The sequence below is a fragment of the Tauraco erythrolophus genome, chromosome 9, assembly GCF_009769465.1.
Source record: "Tauraco erythrolophus isolate bTauEry1 chromosome 9, bTauEry1.pri, whole genome shotgun sequence".
In the NCBI taxonomy this organism is placed as follows: Eukaryota; Metazoa; Chordata; class Aves; order Musophagiformes; family Musophagidae; genus Tauraco; species Tauraco erythrolophus.
Window position 1 is genome coordinate 22,775,683 of NC_141473.1, and position 15,113 is coordinate 22,790,795.

At 40.4% G+C, this 15,113-nt stretch overlaps 1 protein-coding gene across 1 annotated transcript in view; it reads right to left on the reverse strand.

Annotated features, from left to right (window-relative positions):
- GBF1 (golgi brefeldin A resistant guanine nucleotide exchange factor 1) overlaps nt 1-15,113 on the reverse strand; it is a 110,055-nt gene that overhangs the window by 30,646 nt on the left and 64,296 nt on the right. The window contains 6 exon segments of the mRNA XM_086616674.1: nt 1,035-1,170; nt 7,835-7,889; nt 9,583-9,643; nt 10,005-10,113; nt 10,735-10,784; nt 10,787-10,852. Of these exon segments, the coding sequence (XP_086472800.1) occupies nt 1,035-1,170; nt 7,835-7,889; nt 9,583-9,643; nt 10,005-10,113; nt 10,735-10,784; nt 10,787-10,852 (477 nt within the window).

The window sequence follows — 15,113 nt, forward strand, 5'->3', positions numbered from 1 at the left end:
GTACTTTGCAGCCAGAGGGACTCATTTAATTCAGAGGAGAGGTTAAAACCAGTTATAACTATTTAGTCTACTCCTATACAACAATAGGATATGGAAGCCCCCCAACATTATGTTCTTGAGCTCACAGCACTAGTCGCATACTGTATCACTTCTGTAGGCTGAAACAAAGCATGTGAAAAAAGATTCATGCGTATACCCATTGGTTTCCTGCACACAATCCTCTTTCAGGTACTTTTGCTGTTCCCTCTACTTTTTTCCCTACACACCTCTTTGTGCTTTCTTACTATGTCATAGCCTCTATTCTTCCCATAACACTCATAAGTGGACCCCATATTTCCCTGTTCCTTAACAAGTGCAGCCTTTTAGTCAAATTTCATGGATTGTGGGTGCACACTTTTAGTCTTAACATCTGTAGTGAGAGATCTATTTTATTCACTCATCCTTGATACCTAGGTTTCTGCACATCCCTCAGTTACATCTGTATACTTTCCTCTGTCACACTTTGTTCTTCCCTCATGACCACCACACTCACACCCTTTGCTACACCTTTCAGGAACACAGGAACAAATATGTCACTTAAGTCAGCAATCTCCTGTTGCAGGAAACCTTTTCTCCAGCTCCATTCCCCTCAGCTCTCTTCTTGTCAGTGTTCTTGTTCTCAATCTCTTCCATGCACCCGCTGCACCCTCCAACTCCTCTGCAACACATGGCTGTCCATAACCTCAGCCACCTCTCCAGGACCCCATTCCCTTTTGTACAAACTACCCCTGTAAGGCACACTGAAGGCAGAAAAACGTTGTTAAGGTAGCCACCGGACCATGCTTTTCTCCATCAGTATGTATTCCATCTCCTTCAAACTCTTTCTCATGGACCTGAAAAGCTGTGTAATGTTTTATTGCTACAGTTACTGAGTACTAATATATAAAAAAAATCTAATGCAGAACAACATGTTAAGAGAAATAAAATAAAGAGAGATTCCAAAATAGCTCTAAGAACGGAATCTGTCTGGTCTCTGGAAACAGATTTCAACTTACCTGCAATGTTACTGGCATTGGCCGCTGGTTGTTCTGTCCCAGGAGAGACCTTAGTTACATGGCGAGGAGGCCTTGGTGATCTCTTCTGCTTTTTCCATTTTGATGATTCGCTCATTCCTCCAGCTCTCATTTTCAACTGAAAACCATAAATCATTAAGAATGTCAGTATAGCAAAATCACATAGCACAGCGGATTACACAAGCCAACCCACAAAGGCTGTCTCAAAACCCTCAAAGTCAGGCAACAGCACTTAAATATATCACACAAATTAATCAGCACCTCAAAATCATGCAAATCAGCCCCTGACTCCCCGCTACACACGTATTAGCCAACACTCCACGCCTGAATCAAGGGACATTTTACTGCAGTTACTCTGCTATAATATATACTTAACAGTTCAATTATCACAGCACTCCTTCTTCCCTTATCAATAAGCACCTCCTAGCTTTGCATTAGGATAAAGAATTCTCTTAGAACTACAGGCATACGTCAAATCTCTTTCCTTTTGCCAACGTTTCCAGACTTCTAAAGAGCACCAATTAAAGTACATAAGCAAGTACTAGTTAGGTTTGACATTCAATTAAAATTTCACCATCTACACAAGAAGGCTGAGAATGAAGCCTGAGCACCCAGTCCCACGCTGCACAGTCTACAGCCCTGTCACTTATCTCCTGTGTCAATTCAATCTTCATCTTTGTAGCAATGCCAAGTTCACTTTCCCCATGTATCTTTCACTATTAACAAGTGTTTTTCTAACACTCCACTCACTCCTGGTGCACAACACATTGCAAATACCAACTTAGTGGTTTAGAAACAAACCACATTCTGCTTTCACCTGCATTCTGTCATTACTCCTCTTCAGACCTAAATCTAACCTAACCCTTGACCAGGATCCTACTTCTAGTTCTTATACAGATCTTTCATCAGGCAAACAAGAACCACAGTATGAGCAATGCAGATTGTGTGGCACTTGCTGCAGTGCCCTGTTATTGCAGGCACACACAGACGCTCCAGAACTTCCTAAACACAATACAATATTTGGTCACATTGGCAATGGCAGCAGCAGGCCTGAAAACAGTTTCCTTCTGAGGTAAATTTCTCTAAGGGCAAGATTGTACTTACTCTTTGGTTTCGTAGTTGCAGTAAACTTTTCTGATGCTGTTAGACCTCTTCAATTTGGGGTGAAATTTAACCACTGAACAGGTACCTTGCATGTAGTGGAAACCATTCAACAAGTCTCAGTACCAGTCCCTACTAGGTATTCTTCTCTGTAAATTTGTCACAGTTAAGTTACATTTTAGGCTATAATATTCCTTATTTCTTATATCCCTAGCCTCAGATTTCATTCTTTAGAACAGTTATATTCTTTAGTCTCTTCCTTTTTCTGCAACTTGCCTCCTTCCAGCTACTACTACTCTCAAATGCCAATAAACCTTCTAGGTTTCACTACTGTTTTTTCATCTCTTTCCCTTCTCCACGTAGAATTCTAACTCCTTGCACATGGCCTGTAATTTTTCTTATTTCAACAAAGCTTGTGAAAATGTTATGTGCCAGTACAGTAAATAATTTGTAACTTTTTTCTGCACCACGAATTCTGTTTGATGACTAATACCCAAGTTTTAGCTATGCTACGCTACAGTTTCCTTGAGCTTTCTAATTAGCAACAGACTTGAAATTACTTTCCTCCTTGTTATTTCTTCCAAATTTTGCAGCAAGAATCTCCTTCTAAATCAGCAGCTAAAACCACAACTTTGTAGATTTCAAAGTGTTTTAAAATGCTTATAGATCACAATCCTTTCATGTAAAAAGTGTCATCTTTTTCATCTTTCCTATTGACTACTTCATAGGGCTATATAAAATATGTGTTATCTTTCATTCTTGCCAATTCCTGATGTTTCATGTCTATTTGTTTCCCTTTCCTTTTAAAAATCTCTTTGAGCCTTAAATATTACCAAGTTTTATTCATTAAAGGCTTAATCTTCTAATTAGACCAGGTAGTTTTACTTTACCTACCAACTATTCTAAAAGTAGCCATATTTATTTTTTTCTCCCTTTTCAGTAACTTATAAAATGAAATCTGAAGACTTATGGTTCACTGTACCAAACTAGTTCAAGTAGGAAAGAAACCTGGAAGCATTATGTGTTAAACCCAAGAAAATCTGTTTCATGTAATTTCAAAATAACAGAGGTTGCTTCTAGCTACTATTATCTTGTTGCCATGATTTGCAGGTAAAAAGTTACTTACTAACAAAAATGGGGGGTGGGGTGTGTGTGCAGAATTGAACCATCAAAATGGAGCCAAGATATTGCTAGGAGCTAACCAGGTCGGTCCCACTGCTTTTACCCTCAGTCATGCTCCTGAGAAAAAGGTAACATTTGAACCATCCTATCAGAAGGTTCGAGTCGACAATTTAATTACTATTTCTGATCTCCCCTTTCACACAACACCAAATATTATCTCATTTCAACAACAGCCGTTTCAAAAAAGCACTTTTGCTCAGACACAATAGCCGATTTAGTGATTGTCCTGTGCTTTGAATTAACTCCAAGATTTCTTCTCATAAAATTCATAATTCAGGTTCATAAGGGACATATGCTCATCCGTCATCATTTTCATGAACCTGTGCCATCTTTCAGAGACTGAGTCACAACAGCCTTGCATGGATGGGAAACCATTTAGTCAGGGAAGCAAAAATACTCAGTTGATTTTTAAAGAATCCCAAACATTTAATCAAAATATAAAGCATTCAGATAGGAAACTAGGTTATCTGGGATTTTGGGTGGGATTTTTGGGGAGGAGGGCGGGGGGGAAGGAATCAGATATTGGGGAGGGTTTTTTTTTGACAATGTAGCAGCCAAGTCACTTTACCCAATAGGTCCTTTCCATCTTGTACCATCCAGTATTTCACATTCCACACAAACAGGTACCCTTTTATCAGAATTACCTACTAGGATTACCTAGGACTACCTCCCATATCATTCCCCCGTCTCCTTTTTTTTCTTTTGCTATCTCCTGTAAACAAGAGATAGCAAACTACAATGACAATTGCATAGCTTAAAAAAATTGCAGAAGCAAACGGAAACGCCTAGTAGAAATGTTTCACCAGTGTCAAGGGGCTATATGTTGTTTTAAGGAACAAACTCTGAGTTCAGGAGTTCTAAAGCAATACATGTATCAAATGACGGCAAAGTAACATCTTTCATTCTGTATTTTGTATTGAATTAAAACATAGCAACCCCATGACTTCTTGCTTTTTATGTTAGTATAAAAATGTCAAAAAACTTCTACAGTTTTGTCTTTGCTTGGTTTTACCTTCAATAGCAAGGCATTTTCTGATTTCACTAGAAAGCTTGGTTGCATGTTAACAGGCTGATATTTTAAACCTAAAGTTGCCTTCTTGACTAAATGCTGCAGGTAAATGGTATTTAATAGAACATTAAAATATCTTGAATTTTAAACATAATCTAAAGCTCTCCTTCCTTCTTCAATGCTCAGTGATATTATAGTTGCATTAGTTTTCTAATTACCAATGTCCTGCAGATTAGATTAAGCTTCTACTTCCACAGTGAAAAACAACTGAAGTTAGTATTTAAAAATCATTCTTTAGAAATCAGAGTAGAGAGGGAGCTCAGAGCTACTGCTCATTCACCTTGGAACTCAGTACAGGTTCCATTACATTTATCTGAGTTACCTCTGCATAGAGAAAAGTGTACACAAAATTGTAGGAAAAAAATTACAAGACTCCAAATGCTTCCTTTGATAGATGAGGTTTTAACAATAAAACTCCAGCTGAGTAGGTCTAGGAAGGTGAAAAAAAATGTAATACTCAAAATTCTTTTTAAAGGGTCCATGAGATCTGATGTTTCTACAAGCCACCTTACCTGCACTCGTTTGTTTTTCCATAAGATACTGTAAGCCTCAAGAGAAAAGGGCAGGGGCCAATGATTAGTAACTAAAGTGATTATACTAAAACATGAGCTCATTCTAGATGCAGCATGGAACTAGTCAGCACACCACGTAGCGTTCAAGACACAAAAGCATGCAGAGAGAACGCAGTCCATGATCCAAGTCCTGGAGACACTGATGCAGTCCAGTGATCTCACTTACCTACCTACTTGCACTGCAACAACTAATTAATTTCATCTAGTAAAACATATTTACGCATCTTAGACAACTATGAACATAATCAACCCCCAAAACCTGTGAAAACTCAGATCTGGGTTCCTCCTGACACAAACCACAGAACCCAATGTTTAGCTACAACGTTTTGTACTGCAAAGAGAAGATTTCTTAGTCTTTGTGTAACTCTGCATAAATCTGCAAGTCTCCAGCCAGTGTCTTTCTGAACTACCCTGACCATAGACACAGGACAAAGGAATGGAAACATATCTCAATGTCCTACTCTGCTTCTTTTGCACCAAACAGCATTAAGGGCAGACAAGAATTAAAGCTACGTTAAGTTTACGAACCAACATGGAAAACTGAGGATTCCATCTCAGCTAGTTTCTCAGGGTTCCTATGATCAGTCTAAACCCAACAATTTGCAGGCCTACAATATTTCTTTAGGAGTATGTTCCAGGGGAACTAGCAGGGACCAACACATTTCATAATTCAGTTCAGCCTCACTCATCCCACATTAGCAAACAGTGTGCTGGGACCAGCATTTAATTTCAGAAGAAACATAGCCAAAGATGTTGAAAATGTAAAGCAATCTCCTTCAAAAAAGCTTTAGAAAGCATTGAACTCTGTGGTCCTGTACCAAGTGACAAAGCTCAGAGGTTCACCTTGAGTAAAATCGTCTAAGGCATGCTGGGTCAAGAGACTCCTCAGGTATGCTGCTACATCTATAACCAAGATCAACAGCTAGGACACACAACACTTGAGCCTTCAGAGAGCAATCTACATTTTTGATGTTTCTTTTCTTCAGTTTTTCACTGTCATAGAGGACTCAAATCTTGCCCATGCCCTCCTACTCCCTTCCTTCAGAGGATGCTGTGATGGTGTCTTACGTGGCACTCAATAAGACACTGAACACTGCAGTAAAACACGGTCTCTCCCTCGCAAGCCTTCCCCAGCTGCAGCCACAACACTGCAAAGCAACTGCTGCATGCATTGTCCCCCAAAGCCATGCTGTGTCAAATGAGTGGAGGGAGATTTGCTGCACACAACAAAACTATCTCTCAAGTGGTGTTTACATAAGAAGGAAGAGGGGAGTAAAGTAAGAAGGGAGAAGGGAGAGAGACCTTCAGGTTCTTAAAGAGCAATACCCTCTCTAATTGGTTCAGGGCTTTGGGCTGTTCCCCACTACTTAGCTCCAGTTTGTTGAGGAGACATGAAGAGATCTGTGAAAGACAGGCAAATGCATGGTTTAAACAAAGCAAAATAAACCCAAAGAGAAGAATATCCTGGCAGAGTGCAAGGCTGCAGGGCAGACTCCTGGCATGCATAGTGAAGAGACAGTATATGGTAACTGCACAGATCAAGACACGAGACAGAGCATCACTTATCCGAGCTGGGAGCAGCCATCACTTGATAAGGATAGCCCTCCTAAATTCAAATTCACCTTCACATTACACCTTCTCTACACAGACCGTGACAAATTCTTATAACCTGCAGTTATAAGCTAGTGTACTAGCTTTCTGTAGGCCAACCTACCATCATCACAAATCTTGCCACTTTCCTCCCACAGCAAGGGAAACAAGCAATCACTAGGTTACTACATAAGAACTAAAGCCCCAAGCCAGTTTCAGATTCCTACAAGTAAGCACTCAGTCTCTCAAAACACAGCTATACTGGCGCTGAAATGTACATTTACTCAATGTTGCCACTTTTCTCAACTCATTAAAAATAAAAACAGAGTGGAAGTTGTAATGTTATAAACAGAAAGTGTAAGTTCAAAGGTGGTTATTTCTTCTCTAGCACTCTTCTTTCCATCCTGTCGCTCTCAACAGTAGAATCCTGTATCTTTATTGATATTCTTTTATATAGAGTATAAAGAATATATGTATGTATAGAACTATACGTGGAGCTCCTCAAGTGGACCTCCCTCCACCTAAGAAATTATTACATTAATAATCACATACGGTCATATTTATGGTATTTGCCATACTGAACCTAGCTGCTAAAAACCTCACTGTGTAGAAGAAGATGGTGGTGTTGAACAAACCTGGGCCTTCCATCCTCAGAAAATTGTGCATTTGGGGAAAGAGAGAAAAAGACCCGTCTACTTCGATTTGGCTGCTAATAGAGATGGCATTGCCCATGTGAATTAAGGTTTTCGCTACAGAATGCTACTCCTTCTAGAAGCCACCAAAGCTTCTTCTACAATAACCCAATTTCATAATGCTTTCATGCTGTTTCACCAGCCTCAAAAAGTTTCCTTTCTACATAGAGAAATGAAATGAAATACATCCCAAAAGCTCAGTATTAGACCTGTAGTGAATGAAGAAATATGAGAAAGAAGCTGGAGAGAGAGCAGAAGACAGCAAATGATCAGAAGACATCACCGTCAGGTCCCACAACTTGCTGGGGTTTCTAGCCTACAGCAGCTGATGGCTATTCCCAGAATCCGAGGTGATTCACTTCGGTGGCAGTATCATTAACAAATTTCACTACTGGACTATGTGGGCTTAATGCCACAGAATTAATGAAGCTATGTCCATTTATGTGGTTAAACATGCTCTTTCAGTGAACTAGGGACTTGTAGAAATGAAGAAACACAAGTGTGAAAACAAACAATATAGAGATGAGTGCAAGCCCGAGACAAGAGCAGAACAGCCAACGCAGTGCCAAGTCTTACCTTCTTCATGTTTGTTCCCATGTAGCTTTTAGGCTCTTCTTTAAACTGAGGCAACCTGAAAGACAAGGAACAAGCCAAAATACATAGACTTTCTTGGATTAACAAAAAGGGGAAAAAAAAATAGGCTGGTCTTTCTAGTCATGCTGCAGATAATAGAAAACCAAAATCAGGATTACTCCACAAAAAGAGACATTCTTAGTTTCTTTTCCTGCCAAAATCTGCTCAGGGAAAAAACCACAAGTATTGATGAGAGATGCTTTGCATGCTATTACAGCTAATGGTAGTTTTGTTATATTGATTTTCATTGTTAATGGTCATGTAAGTACAGTTTCTTTACAGTTTTCAGCAGTCAACTGATTAGTTGGTTCAAAATAGGTTTCTCTGATGCTGCTAAGTCAGCTGCTGAGCCAGAGCATCATCCACCAGGACTCTTGCAGCGTACATGTTATTACTAGTCATGGCAATCCTTTTCATTATCTTTGTAGAAACCCCAGCAGTTATCCTCTATTCTGCATCATATAAACACAACTATAGCTCACAGTGGATCTAAGTTTAAGCTGAATGCTTTGAGCTAAGCAGTCCCTGTCTCAGAAGTAAAGGAGATAAGACAGCTCTCACCTGTGCTACCAAATGACAAATGCATACAGCTCTGCAACTCCACACCCCCTGCTCTCCCTTCTGTTCCTTTACTACACTGGTATCTTTACTTGCTGAAGGTATAAAAGCCTTGCAGCACAGCTTTGGCTGTTTCTTTTTCTGGAAAGCAAGATGGCCAAACCATTCCTGCAGCTGCTGTCTTTGCCTTGCTTCTATATCCCAATGCCCGTGGGCACAGATAGCAGTGGCATCTCCAAGCCTTATCAAGAAGGACAGAGGAGAGGATACACAATAAGTGATGAATAAGCACTAATTAAAATTCACATATGCATTTGGAGAAAAAGTAATGCAGCTTCTCCTCTTTGGAGAGATTGATTCTGACTCTGTTCCACATTCATCCAATGCACTGCATGACACAGGGTGCACAGAGGAGGAAAAGAAAACCTGAGAACCCACTCGAACCGAATGAGACAATGGAAAAAAAGAAATATTATGAGCTGTGTTTCACAAGCAGTCAGTTTTATTAAAATCCTTTCCTACTAAAAGTATTTCTAAATCCACACATTTCCTTTGTATAATACACAGAGAAAGTCTATGATTACTTCATTATCTGGAGAAACAGTTTTGAAGTTAAATAACTTACTTGAGTTTAAAAGAAGTAATCTTAATTACCTGAAGGGTGCTGAAAAGGGCAGAACGTTTGTCCAAGACACATGATCTCAAGAGTTTAAAATTCTCTTTGATATGTGAGGTCAAAGCTCTTAGCTTGAAATCAACATGTGACTATTCAACACCATTTCTATTCTCTCTCCTGAAGACAGCAATATTTTTTAGAGTGCTTTTTTTTTTTTTTTGAGTGAAGTTTGCACTCTCTCTCCTCAAACTGGTTCCCTATCCTAAAGCTCTTCATTACTTGGCTGTCCATCTCTCCTCAAAGGACACCTTAAACCAGGCAACCTTCCCTACCTCTGTCTCCCTCCAGTCTGACAGGGTCACCCCAAGAGAAAAGTGCCAAATTCTTCATCCTCTTCCACCTCTAAATAACGACCATTTTGGATGATTTTTCTGAGGGCCCTTAAGTGGAAGAGTGGAATCTTTCTGTCCTTAGAGGGCCATCTCGGCAATGCTGAGGCAAACACAAGCAGGTTTACCTTGTGAAGAGCAGCTGCACCATGTCGACCAGAGTGTGCTCTGCAGATTTTCTCAATAACTCTGAGAAGACAAAAACAAATAACACAGGTGTCATTACTCAGTGTGATATTATCAAGAGGCTTCTTCAAGCAGACTCCCCTCCGAGCCTTGTTTACAGAGATTACGGCAAATTTATTAAAACCAGCTCCAACACCACGTTACTGCAAACGGGCGTATAATCACACGGTGGCGCCACAAAGCTGGGGAAAAGGAGCAGCCAAAAGTTGTACAGTGCACTCCTAACAAATTTCCTACGGAGTTGCAGAAAGACACAATAATATAAAGACCAGCAGCTTCCCACAGCTGCATGTCCTACAATAGAACTAGTTAATGCAGAGGAAACCCGATCATTTCTTAACTGCAGAAGTACGAACAAACCTACCGCTGAGTCTCATTTCAAAACATATGCGGAAACAGGACTGCATGATCTCACAGACGGATTCATTGGTGAGGTGGGCTCCCACTGGAGTGAGCAGCAAGGTCCTCAAAACCTGCAAAGAACAGCGCATGTATGTCCCACAGTACATTGACGCTTGCATGCATTTCCAAGAGAAGGCTGGCTTCCTCAGGAAGGACTGTCATGAGCAGAAAACTTAAGGGTTTTCCAGGAGTCATTTCAAACTGAATACTGCGCTCAAGAAACAGACAGATTAGGAGAAAAGAATGATCACTCAACCCACTTCTAAAAGAGGACTGATGTGCTGCATGCTACCCAACATTTAAATTTGGTAACTAGCTATCTGCTCAAAAGTACATAGGTTGAAGAGGTTCATAGGTTTGTCTCTACAAAAGACTTTTTCTCGACAATAAATTTGAGAGCTCCATATGCTTAATGTACCCCTCACTAACACAGACCATGCACACGGTAGGATTATCAACACTACCACATTATCAAGCCCTCAATTTAAAAATTATTTCATTCAGCCTTTTAATTATTTTCATTTGGAAAAGCTTTTACCACAGGTATATGAGCCATCTGTTTAAAAAATAAAGTCTGTCACTAAGCTCCTACAGAGTCAAAACATTGATCCCTCCTCTTCGTCTCCATGTAACAGGATATGTTCCACAACAGGCAGCAACCATTATGGTAATTATCATTTCTCTCCACTTACCTGTAGGATTTTCATCAAGACAACCTCATCGCTCGCATGATCCGTGCCACAAATCGGGCATGTGTGACAGCATCCGCCATGTTCTCCATCCCCTCTGCTGTGCCCTCATGGCTGGGATCTGAGTAACAGAACAAAATATATGAAGGGAAAGGCCACCTACAGCCTACCACCTCTGTGGGGAGATATCTACACAGAGATACTTGTTGCAATCTGCTTCCTTAATTTTTGTGACTCAGAGTGAGTTGACCCTACAAGAGCAAAACTCACCTTCCAGTAACAGAAAAAGTTTAAAACTGGGAGCTTTCAGAAATACTTGATTATCAAGAGTCTGTTTACACTTGTGAAAAGACGTAACCTAACAAAGAAAATAATTACAATTCAGTTGTTGCTGGCTCTGTATTTTTTCAGATGTTACTTTGTAAGACTATGTCCTGTCCCCTACAACACAGCATGATCAGCTGTTAAACGCATTCAGTTACTCCTTGGGAATGAAACAGCTCTTAAGCATAGGGAACCTAAAATTTACTCCCACAAGGAGAAAACGCCAAACAGGTTCCACTAGATTGAGAAGGAAAAATTATCTCTTGTTCTACATCCCTCCCGAGGAACAGGAGCTGGGGAAGGAATGGACCAGTAGCATTCCCCAGAGACAACAGTAGACAGACACGATCATAGTCTGGATATCAGAGTTGCAGGCGTCCCGCTCCAATCATTCATCAAGGCTCCTTCTCTCTGCTTCAGTCTTCTGTAGCTACAAACAATGGTGCAGTTGAGAGCACGTTTAGGACAAGATTGTTGCTAGTAACCGTATCTTGTGCCACATTACAGTGGTTTCAGAAAAGCTGCCTCCGGCTTTAATTTCATTCTCACTTAAACAATAAGGCACTGGGCAAGAATCTTGTTACCTTCCTACCTAAACAGTCATTAGGGAAACAAGAAGACAACCTAAACACTAGTTAATACCTCATTAATTGGCAACAGGGCCTCTTGAACTGCAGCAAGAATGAAGCTGACAGAGGAACTGACAGAGGAACCAAGTAAGACCTAGTATACTTCGCAGAGAAGCTTTGCAGACTCCCTCTTTGACTCCAGTTGTGTTCACACCTAGAAGGGGCTAAGCCCTAGGCATTAAAGAAAGCTGCCCTTATTGTGGTCCAAAGAGAGCAGCCTCCACCGTGCTGTGGGGATTCTGAGGGGCTACAGGACAAGAAACCTCTCATAGTTGCACAAAACTGATATGGCATCAATGTACTTCAGAATCCCTTGTATCTGCATAGAAAAAGCACTTCTCCTTTGCCATCTCTTACACACCCCTATTAAGAGCAGAGCTTGTCTATTTTTGACATCTTTGTCTCACACCCCCTCCCCTCAAAAATAAAAATCTTGCATAGTTGAGAGTGAGTTCCTCTCCTGGTTTGCTAGTCAAACCTCACTGAGCTATCGAGGAGTCTGTTCTATGACAAATCAGTCATTTTTCACCTGCTTCAGCAGCAGCACTCAACAGGATATCAAACTCTTGACACCGGGAACCATTAGATAAGAGGCCTGGCTGTCAAGGGCAGTTCTCCACGTACCTTCGACAATGCCTTATAACCCGGCTAGAAGCTGCCACTCTTCTACTAGAGGCAATGAAATCAGCCATATGTTGGTGCCTCATGCACTCTTATTCACAAATGGAAATAACTGCTTAAACCACCAATGGTGATGTAGGATCATTCTGAATTGCCTCAATTAAATCAGGCAAAGACCAGTGGTGTTACAACGTCGGCACCTATGTTAGCTTTACTGTTAACCAGCCTGAGCAACTACAGTGGAAAGCAGCTAAGCAGGCATCACGAGGAAAGAGCCACTTGCTGCAGAAAAGGCAGAACACAGACTCACTTCACTGCCACCTCTCCCAATAGGTGTGAGTTGCTTTAGGGCTAGGGATACATTTAGTCATATTTATGGATAAATAGTCTGTGTGAAAATGAAACGGAAGCAAGTTGTACATATGTTTCTTTAACAGATCTATGACTACTGGTTCACTGTTCTAGCCCCTACCTTTAACACTAATAAACATACCTCTCTCTCAACACACATCACGCCTGACTACTTCAGTCCGGCTCCCTGGAACAGCTCTATAAATTCAGATCAATTTATAAAGCCTCTTGAGCTCAATTAAAAGCACAGATACTTCTACTTTGCAGAAACAAGATATAGAAAAGATCAACCCGCTTCTTTGTTCCCTCGTGAGAAAACAGTACAGAAAGACGTGTCAATGCCTGCTCAGAATCACTAACAAAAATAAGTTTGTGTGAAGCAAAACATCAGTTTGAAAATTGCCACCTACAATGCAAAGATCTGGAGACCCCATCTAGATGTATATGTTTCATATGGGGAGTACTCTCACAACAGACAGGCAAAAGAACAAGTAGAAAGCAGAAAATCCAGGCTCTCAACCATCAGAGAAATCCAGGAAAAGAGAAGACTTCTTGGTAACACCTTTAATGGAACTAAAATAAATCACCAAGGAGACAGATAAAACTCCCCAAACAGCAAGTCCTCTCGCTGGAAGCTGAGCAACAGCTACTCACTTACAGATACGTCATTTTCAGGAACACCAGAGAAAGTTAACTTTAGAAATGGAGCCAGAAGCTGCTGTGGACACACTGTGATAATAAAAAGAGCACATACCTTTTCTGAGGAAAATACAACAAATACAATTCTGAAATTCAGCCACTAGTCTTCCTATAGCTAAGGTCTGAGCTCATCAAAAAGGCTGACAACGTTTAGCTAGTGCAAAACTGCTGAGTAAGGAAATAACTGAGCGATAAAAATCAATGGGAGTTTAGTATTGTTGCACAGTTTTCTTGTACTTTAAAAATTACTATGTAATGTATCGACTATAACTCTTGAAATAGTCATACTTATTTCAGAGCAGAGGATGATCTCCGTAAGGCTAACTATTACTAGTAAAACACATGCATGGTGGACATCAAGTCATTTTATCCAACGGAGCTGTGCCTGCATGCTATACTGTTAGTGAACTGCTACATCCAACCATCGCAGAGCAGATCTTTGCGATTCAGACTACTAGACATCAGAACTCTGAAAGGCTACTCAAGAAGCACTCTTTTCTAACTAGTTTTAAAACATATCTCTCAGCAATACTGGCCTGAAAAGTAGACAGATAACCACCTGCTGACATGTGACAGAGTAAGAAAAACAGCGAGATGGCACAAGGATTAGCAATGAAATGCTTTGGAAATAGCAAAAGAAAGCTGTTTTAAACAAAGATAATTATCAGAGGAGTTTGGCCCTTTCATTGCCCACTGGTTTTCGACCCAGTGTCATACAGCAAAAGCTGTCCACTCACAGAACAGACACAGCTAATGACACTTTTGAAAAAAGTGCTGGTTTCATCTGTCAATTATGCAGCCCCAGAATGCATCACAAATATCAGCTACACTGAAATTTCCCCACTGTCATTATGCTGGAGTCCTTCCTTCCTTGTTCTGTACAGTTTGAAACAGATTCGTATATTAAGGACAGTTTTAAGCTTTTCCTATCTTTAGGCAAACAGTCTTTAGACTACCTTTAGTCTTACATTACAGAGAGAAACATAAGACCAAAAAGCGTTAATTTAACAATACAACCCTAGCCAGATGTTCACTCAGCACCGCTAATCCCAGCCTCACCGGTATCTGGAGCAGCACAAAGGACAAGGCTGCTGTGAATGTCACCTGAAGCAGTAACAGAGGTCTTAGATTACAGGTTCTGCCCACAACAAAAGTCAGGCAGAGGGTCTTTTCCGCTGTCTACTACAAAGACACGTGCTCACCAACAGTTACAGGGACGTGCCTTTGCAGGAGTGACCTAATTAATATTCTAAATAACAACTAGCTAGAGAAAGGCTACAAATTTTGAACCACATTTTTTCCTGTTTCTGCCTCAAACCAAATGAGATACCAGCCTGATGTTCTGATCCCATCCAGACCATAAAAGCTCAGAAGAGTCCATCCTCATTCTATGTTGAAACTAACATATTTTGCATTATTGATTAATCCTTCAGATGGACATGTTTTACGGGGTTATTAATTAATATTTCTTTAGTGTCCTAGGAAGTCACATCAATACTGCACCATTTTAGTTATTTTTTGCCATGTAATTATACCCAATATTGCCCACTGATTGATGTCTTGATACACTAGATTTTCACCAAACTCTTAAAAATTTTTTTTCCTGCAAGACTCCACTTTTGCTCATTTTGATTTTGATTTTTTTCCACAGAAGTGGTCTGCACCTACATCAAGCCCTTTCTTTCTCCAACTCCCTTCATGCTGACTCCAAAGAACAAAGTATTTAGAACAATAGTGCCAAAATTCAACAGTGTTCAC